This window comes from Scyliorhinus torazame, chromosome 5, assembly GCF_047496885.1.
Source record: "Scyliorhinus torazame isolate Kashiwa2021f chromosome 5, sScyTor2.1, whole genome shotgun sequence".
In the NCBI taxonomy this organism is placed as follows: domain Eukaryota; kingdom Metazoa; phylum Chordata; class Chondrichthyes; order Carcharhiniformes; family Scyliorhinidae; genus Scyliorhinus; species Scyliorhinus torazame.
In genome coordinates, this window is record NC_092711.1 from 95,163,958 (window position 1) to 95,172,467 (window position 8,510).

The window sequence follows — 8,510 nt, forward strand, 5'->3', positions numbered from 1 at the left end:
ACTCGATGGGCCGAATGGCCTTACTTCCACTCCTATGTCTTATGGTCTTACGGTCCAGGCTTGCAATGCAAAATAATAATAATAATCACGTATTGTCACAAGTCGGCTTCAATGAAGTTCCTGTGAAAAGCCCCTAGTCGCCACATTCCGGCGTCAGTTCGGGGAAATTGGTACGGAAATTGAACCCGCTGCTGGTCTTGTTCTGCATTACAAGCCAGCTGTCTTAGCCCACTGTGCTAAACCAGCCCCTTCCCTGCGGCACCTTGTCCTCTGTAAAGGTGGCGGCCGGTAACCCGGGCCTGTCACCGCTCAGCTCTCTCTCTGTTTGATGCTGTTTAAGACGGGACCATTAACATTTTCCTCGGGAGTTGAAGCCTCCACGGGGTATTTATGAAGCCTCCCGGCTCACTCCGCAGCTTCTATCACTCCCCGGCCACCCACCGGCTCCAATCCTGAAAGTCGCTCAATTGTTTCTTCCCCGCTCCTCGCACCGGCAGCGACAACCTGAACTGCACATGCGCTGGTCACAGCCCGAATACCGCATGTTCTAGTCACAGCCGGACTCTGTGCATGTGCGAGAAGCTTCTTGTGGATAGAGCACACTCTCAGCTGCAACGCATGTTGGGTAATAAGCCCGCCATTGAAATGGATATTTTTGATATAAAGTATGCTTTGCGAACTGATTACGATTAGTAACATTGGGCCAAGGCAACACCCACATCCCAAGAACAAATAAAGGAAAGTTGGCAGTTAGAAAGGCAAATGCAATGTTCGCATTCATTTCAAGAGAGCTACAATACAAGATGAATGGGGATGAGAAACATATCAGCCATGATCGAATGGCAGAACAAACTTGAAAAGGCTGAATGGCCTAATTCTGCTTCTCTATCTTTTTTTTAATGAGGGGATCTCAGAGAAACATCTGTAAAAAAAATTTTTGGAATCCATCCTGGATACAGATCAATTGATTCTTGGAGGAGACTTCAATTGTGTTTTGGATCCTAAATGGACTGGTCCAAGCTGATTCAACCATAACAAAAACATGAAAAAGGAATGAAACCAGACGGACCACCCGGCATCGACCCAGGCACCAGAAACGACAACGGCAAACCCAGCGAAAGATTTTTTTAAACTGTTCCCATCAGTAGATTGTAAAAGAATTACGGGACACAGATTTAAGATTGTGAACAAGATCTACAGGGGAGATAGGAGGTAGACATTTTACGCAGTGAGTGATAATGATATGGAACTCAATGCTTACACACAAAGGTCGATAATCTCCAGGTCCTGATAACTCGAATGGTGCTGTCAGAATTCGATGTGAGGATTGCTTGTGAGTTTCCTGTCTGCGAATCCCTTTCTAAGCCCCTGTGAAAGAAGTTTACAAAGGCATCACTGTCAGTCCAGAAATGAAATTCAGGAAAGATAAACCTTTTTCCTGGTTTGAATTTGCTGAGTGTAAATCCTCCCCTACTAATCCCCTGTAAAAGGAGTTTCCAAAATTAATCACCGTCAGTCTAGGATAGAAATTCACAACATTCTCCCCTCCTGCTCCCTGGTCCAGGATGACCGCTCATGCCCCCCCCGCCCCCGCTGCACACTAACCCTCTTGTCATCAGCAGTCCCCTCGATTTGAGTGTGACGTCTACTCAGTGTTGTGAGTTTCTGCCCTGGGTCTTCATGTGACTGAACAGAGACGCAGAGCTTTGGACACATGGGACAGAATGTCCAATGAGACATTGAAATCCGGAGACCAGGATTGGCTTCCTTTTCTTTCCATCTCTGCCACCCCTTTGCATCATCAATAAGACATTGAGACTCAAAGACTAAGGCAGTTTGATGGACAAGTTGTCTCCATCCTGAACAATGGGGAACAAGCTCCTCCCACTCATTGAAACATCGCCCCGACAAAGATGACAAATGCGCATGCGCCCTGATTCACATCCAATAAAGATGGCGGCCGTTAACCCGAGCCAAACATGAGGAGCTGCAGCTCCGCTTGGTACAAACGGGGTCCCGGAAACTCTTTTCCGAAGATGCAGCTTACAACAGCTTTACACAACGTTTCTGCCCACCTCCGCGATCTCTCACTTCCTCCATATTGTTAAACGCCACTTACCAATTTCGGATCTGAAGACACAGCCCTTCTCCTTTGCCATTACCCACACTGCGTGTGCTTTAATCACAGCGGGCACCGCCCCTCATTCATTCCGATTGGTTGGAGGACCAGCCACTCCCGGTAGGTCCTCCAGTCCCACCCCTCCTCTTCCAATGTGCAAAGTCCACGCAGGCAGTGACCCAAGGTCGGAATCAAACCCAGGTACCTGATGCTTGAGGCAACAGTGCTAACTACTGAGCCACCCCCGTAACTCTGTCACGATTAGACAATAACCTGCCTGTTATTCCAATTCTGGTGTACGTTACTCTGTCACTATTATTATTAGACAACAACCTATCTGATTTCCAATTCTGGTGTGTGCTACTCTGTTACTGTTATCATTAGACAATAATAGGAGGGCAAGATGCAAGGTAGCAATGATATTTTGAAGTTTCTGTGTTACAATGAGTGTCACTGGGAGGTGTGTGATAAAATAGGAATGGAAACGTCATGACAAAGGATGGCACGGTGGCAGTGGTTAGCACTGGTCCGCGAGGTCTTCGGCCCAAGTAGGACTCAGCAAAAACACAGTCCGTGCTCCCACCCTGGAAAGACCACCCAATGGATTCCACCTCCTCCCTGCTGGTGTGTGGGGTCTTCAGTCTGGGAGGGGGCTCAGCAAACACACTGCCCACTCGATCCCCCTGCCCAAGAACAAACACACCGGATTGAATAAGGAGGGTTTTGTCCTTGCTGAAGGCAAATGTTATCAGTTGGGAGGACTGGGCCAGGCCCTCAACCTGGGAGGGGCCCAGCAAACAAGCAGTCCAAAGGGCTTTACTCACACCTTGTTTTTGAAGTTGCCTCCTTGTTGTTGTCCTTCTCTCCTCTCTCCGTCCTTCTCTCTCTCCCCTCTCCTTCCTGCTCTCCCCTCTCCTTCCTCTAGCAGCAACTAGCACTGAAAACAGGCAGCAAACTGAGCAACAGAGAGAGAGAGCAGCAACAGCCACTCTCCACCACATCAACAACCTCACAACATCAAAGTTTGCCCTGGGAGTGCCAGCTTCGGATTGGCCACGCTAAATTGCCCCTTAATTGGAAATAAATAATTGGGGACTCTAAATTTATAATTAATAATAATACTCACCTCTGTCACAATTTTGGTGTTTTCAAGTTTACAATCTCCTGCTGCAATCTTCGGCTGGGAAGATATCAGAAGCTTTGGAAGCAGCGGTAAAGGGAAATTACAATGGTCAGAAATGTTAGTCGAGGTTAGAAATTAAGATCAGACAAACATTTATCTTGGTTTGAGTTTACTGGGTGTAAATCCTCCCCTAACCCCCGGTAAAAGGAGTTTCCAAAATCCATCACACTTCGAGTCCAGGATAGAAGTTCCAAACATTCTCTCCCCTTGTTGCCAGTCCTAGGATTATGTCATGTGGGTTATACTTGCTTTGGAGGCAGTTCAGTGAAGTTTCACTGGTCTGATTTCTGGGATAGGAGAGTTTGTTTTATGGAGCAAGGTTGAGCCTGTTTGGTCTGTACCTGATGGAGTTTAGAAGAATGAGAGGTCATCTTATTGAAAACATTCTGAGGGGTTTTGATGAAAGAATATTTTCCCACATGGGGATTGAAGAACTAAGGGGGACAGTTTAAAGATAAGAGTTCTCCAATTTGACACTGAGATAAGGAGAAATGTCTTCCCTCAGAGGGTCATCAGTCTGTGGATAAAAGTAAATTACTGCGGATGCTGGAATCTGAAACAAAAACAGAAAATACTGGACAATCTCAGCAGGTCTGACAGTATCTATGGAGAGAAAAGGGAGCTAACGTTGTGAGTCTGGATGACTATTTGTCAAAGCTGAGTTTGTGTAATTCTCTTTCCCAGAGAGCAGTGGCGCTGGGTCACTGAATATACTCAAAGCTGAGTTCGTCTTTTTTTATTTACTGGGGAGTCAAAAGTTTTGGGGGCAGACAGGAAAATGTAATTAATGGCACATTCGGATCAGCGTTTATTGAATGGCAGAGCAGTGTCAATAGGCCGAATGGCCTACTCCTGCTGCTAATTCTGATGTTATTCTTCTTCTGTTCTTCAGATTGCCACACAGGCACCTTCCCCCTCTGGAGGGGCCTGTCAATCATCGAGACAATGATTTTCTCTCCTGGTCACCGGGATCCTGAAGCACCGCCTGTTACGTCATCAAGGTGGCCCCTCAGCCACGCCACTAACCAAAGATGGCGGCCGTGGAACTGGGCCTGATAATGGATAAAGGCTCCGCAGCTGCAAACGCGGGGTTTGCAGGGTCTTATTCCGGCCTTGTGACCAGCAGGGGGTGTTTATGAAGCCTTCAGTCCCTCCCCCACCCCGACTCCAGACTCTATTCCTCCCTCCGCCTCACTGCCCCCGCACTCGCAGACCTCCGAGCAGTGACATTGCGCATACTCCAGATACAGCCCAACATTGCGTCTGCGCACTGCGCTCCTGTGGAGTGAATAGGGCACATTCACAGCCGCAAAGAATGTTGGGTAATAGCCGCACCGTTTAAATAATTAATACAAAATAACTTGGTCACCAATTGCCCCTTCGTATCCAAAGGTTAGTTGGGATCACTGGATTCCAGGGACAGGTTGGAAGCGTGGCCATAAGCTTAAGTAGCGTGCTCGTTCCAAAGGCCAGTGCAGACCCGATGGGCTGAATGACCTCCTTCTGCACTGTAAAGTCTATGATTCTGCACTGCAGGAATTCGATGAAGCTCTGATCGCCACGCTTCAGGATGGATGTGAAGAGGACAGCACGGTGGCGCAGAATGTTAGCCCTGCTGCCTCATGGCGCCGAGGTCCCAGCTTCAAATCAACTCTGGGTCACTGTCCGTGTGGAGGTTGCACATTCTCCCCGTGTTTTTGTGGGTTTTGCACCACAACCCAAAAATGTGCAGGCTAGGTGGATTGGCCACACTAAATTGCCCCTCAATTGGAAAAAATTAATCAGGTACTCTAAATTCTTTTACGAAAAGGAAGGATGTGAAAGTTCTTGGAGAAGGTGCAGAAGAGATTTACCAAAATTGTTCCAGCAAATAAGGTTGAAGGGAGATGTGATTCAAGGACACAAAATTATGTCAGATTTCCATCAGATGGACAAAGACACCCTGCTTCCATTCACTGATCGTACAAGCAGCTGGGACACAGATTTAAAGTTTTGGGTAAAACCTGGATTGAACTATACAAGATCCTGAGGGGTCTGTGGATGTGGAGAGGATGTTTCCTCTTGTGGGAGAATCTAGAACGAGGGGGTCACTGTTGCAAAATAAGGGGTCTCCCATTTCAGATGAGGGTTTATTCTCTTGAGGGTTGTAAGACTTTGGAACTTGCGTCCTTAAAAGGCAGTCATGATGTGGAGATGCCGGCGTTGGACTGGGTTGAGCAGTTAGAAGTCTTACAACACTAGGTTAACCTGTTGGACATTAACCTGGTGTTGTAAGACTTCTTAAAAGGCAGTGGAAGCAGAGTCCTTGAATATTTTTAAGGCAGAGCTGGATAGATTCTTGATGGGCGAGGGGGTGAAAGGTTATCTGAGTAGGCAGGAATGTAGAGTTGAGGTTAAAATGAGATCACCCTCAATCTTATTCAATGCTGAGCTGGTTCGAGGGGCCGAGTGGCCTGTTCCCCGTTTGTACATAAAAGGAACAGGAGCATTGAGATGTATGTTTTTACACTGCAAGCGGCAATAACCTGAAACTCGCTGCCTATGAGGGTGTTTAAAAATAGACACAATGAATGATTCAATTTCAAAAGGAAATTGGATAGACATCTGAGGGAAATAAACCTGCGAGGATACAGGGATAGAGCAGGAGAATGGGACTAACTGGATTGCTCCAGAGAGCTAGCATGGATTCAATGGGCCAAATGCTATTCTCTGTGCCATAATGTCTCTGATTCTTTTCTGTCATCTAGTTTGTAATTTAACCCCAGCGGGTTCAGATATCACTCAGGTAAATCTGTGCTACACTCCCTCCGAGGCCATTCTATCCTTCCTCAGGTTTGTTGCCCAGAACTGAACACAGTTCTCCAGGTTTGGCCTAACCAGGGTTTGTGAATCTCGGGGCTTTTCCAGTCACACTGAGACCTGAAATCTTCACTCACAGACAGAACAGACAAACCTTTTACCTTCCACACCCAGATGCTGCTGAAATTCAGTTTCTAATGAATTGAGTGACTCTGACAGATCACTATGTGACGTTTGGTTTGAGTTTCCCGTCTGTTAAACCTCCACTTCCAGTATCCTGTAAATTTACAGAAACCTCACTGTCAGTTTAGGATAGAAATTCACAACATTCTCTCCTCGCCAACTTTGGAGGTTTGATCACATGACCTGCCCCCATCCTCCAGCCATTAATCGGTCAACACATCCATCCTTGTGACACACTGCCTTCCTCGGCCAATTGGGAAGCAAAAGGACTGGGTACCTTACAGGACAGCCAATCAACCTTTATCCCATTTTCAATATTTTAATATCCGCTGAAGAGAAATGTTCAAAGAAAATTACAAAAAAATGTTTTTGACTGTCCTAATGATTTCCCAGCTTTGACTATCACTAAGGCAGATGGTAAAATTTGAATTCATTGAATGTGTACGGATGACCATGAAACCATGGCAAGAAGTCTTACAACACCAGGTTGAAGACAAACAGGTTTGTTTGAAATCACTAGCTTTCGGAGCACTGCTCCTTCCTCGGGTGAATGAAGAGGTATGTTCTGGAAACATATATATAGACAAAGTCAAAGATGCAAGATGATACTAGGGGCAGCACGGTAGCCTTGTGGATAGCACAATTGCTTCACAGCTCCAGGGTCCCAGGTTCGATTCCGGCTTGGGTCACTGTCTGTGCGGAGTCTGCACATCCTCCCCGTGTGTGCGTGGGTTTCCTCCGGGTGCTCCGGTTTCCTCCCACAGCCCAAAGATGTGCAGGTTAGGTGGATTGGCCATGCTAAATTGCCCTTAGTGTCCAAAATTGCCCTTAGTGTTGGGTGGGGTTACTGGGTTATGGGGATAGGGTGGCAGTGTTGACCTTGGGTAGGGTGCTCGTTCAAAGAGCCGGTGCAGACTCAATGGGCCGAATGGCCTCCTTCTGCACTGTAAATACTATGAAACTATGAAATGCGAGCATTTTCAGGTAATTAAGTCTTTACAGATCCAGAGACGGGGTAACCCCAGGTTAAAGAGGGGAACACTTCAGCAGTCAAGGGCATTCAGCCTGATCTTCGGGTAATCGTTCTTTAAAGGCAGCCTTCAGGACGCGTGACAACGCAGAATCGCCGAGCAGAAACCTATAGCCAAATTCCGCACACGAGTACGGCCTCAACTGGGACCTTGGATTCATGTCTCATTACATTCACCCCCCACCATCAGGCCTGGGCTTGCGAAATCATACCAATTGGCTTGAGACAATTCACACCTTTTTAACCTGTGAAAACCTGTTGGACTTGAACAAGACTTCTATCTGTAGATAATTCTGAAGGGTTTGCTCCAGCTCAGGGGGCGGGGCTGGAGGACTGACCGAGAGCGGCTGGTCCTCCAGCCAATCAGTGTGAATGGGAGGCGGAGCAAAGCCGGGGCTCTCGCTCCCTCCGCATGCGCCCGGCCACCCGGGCCTGTCTCGAGGAAAAGCCCGAGCAGCGTTCGCCGGTTCAACTGTTGTATCCGAGCTTCGTATTCGGGGCTTGGGGCCTACACCGAGTGTTTATAAAGTCGCCCGACGCATCAACCGGCTCCATCCCTCCCTCATCACTCACCGAGCGGGATCTGACCAGTGGACAATTTCCACCCGACCGCCCGAATCCTGAGTTGTCATCGGCTCTGCGCATGCTCCAATTCACGTGCGTGATCGGGGCTCAGCTCCGCCCCTCATTCACTCCGATTGGTGGGAGGATCCGCTGCAACCATACGGTCCTCCAGGCCCACCTCTCTCTTTCTATTGGTCCAGAGCTGCCGTCAATCACTCCCTGAGCATTGTGAGCTGGATCATGCGCAGTGCCGATGCTGGACTCGGCCGGGAAGCTTCACTGAAACCCGGTGGAGGCTCCAAACCCCAATAAGAAGTTTCCGGGCCCGGGTTTCCATCGAGCCGGGGGACAGCTGCGGCCTGCTCCCGGTGACAGGCCTGAGTTAACGGCCGCCGTCTTTATAGAGGCTGCAAACCCGCAGGGGGCAAAACATCAGAGATAGAGTTTGTTGTGAAACCAATGGGATTTTGTAAAGCAGGAGGTCAGGGTTACAGTCAACAACAACAACTTCTATTTATATAACACCTTTAACATCATAAATCATCCCAGTCAACTTCACAGGAACATTATAAAACAAAGTGAGACTCCCAGACACAAAAGGAGATATCAGGACAGGTGACCAAAAACTTGGT

General features: G+C 47.9%; 1 protein-coding gene across 1 annotated transcript in view; it reads right to left on the reverse strand.

Moving 5' to 3' along the window:
* The window catches only part of LOC140418998 (uncharacterized), a 31,402-nt gene extending 23,456 nt beyond the window's left edge, over window positions 1-7,946 (reverse strand). The window contains exons 1-2 of the mRNA XM_072502721.1: window positions 7,888-7,946; window positions 1,262-1,368 (exon numbers count right to left, since the gene is read on the reverse strand). Coding sequence (XP_072358822.1) covers window positions 1,262-1,368; window positions 7,888-7,946 — 166 coding nt within the window. The remainder of the gene's footprint in view (window positions 1-1,261; window positions 1,369-7,887) is intronic.
* Between the last annotated feature and the right edge of the window lie 564 nt (window positions 7,947-8,510).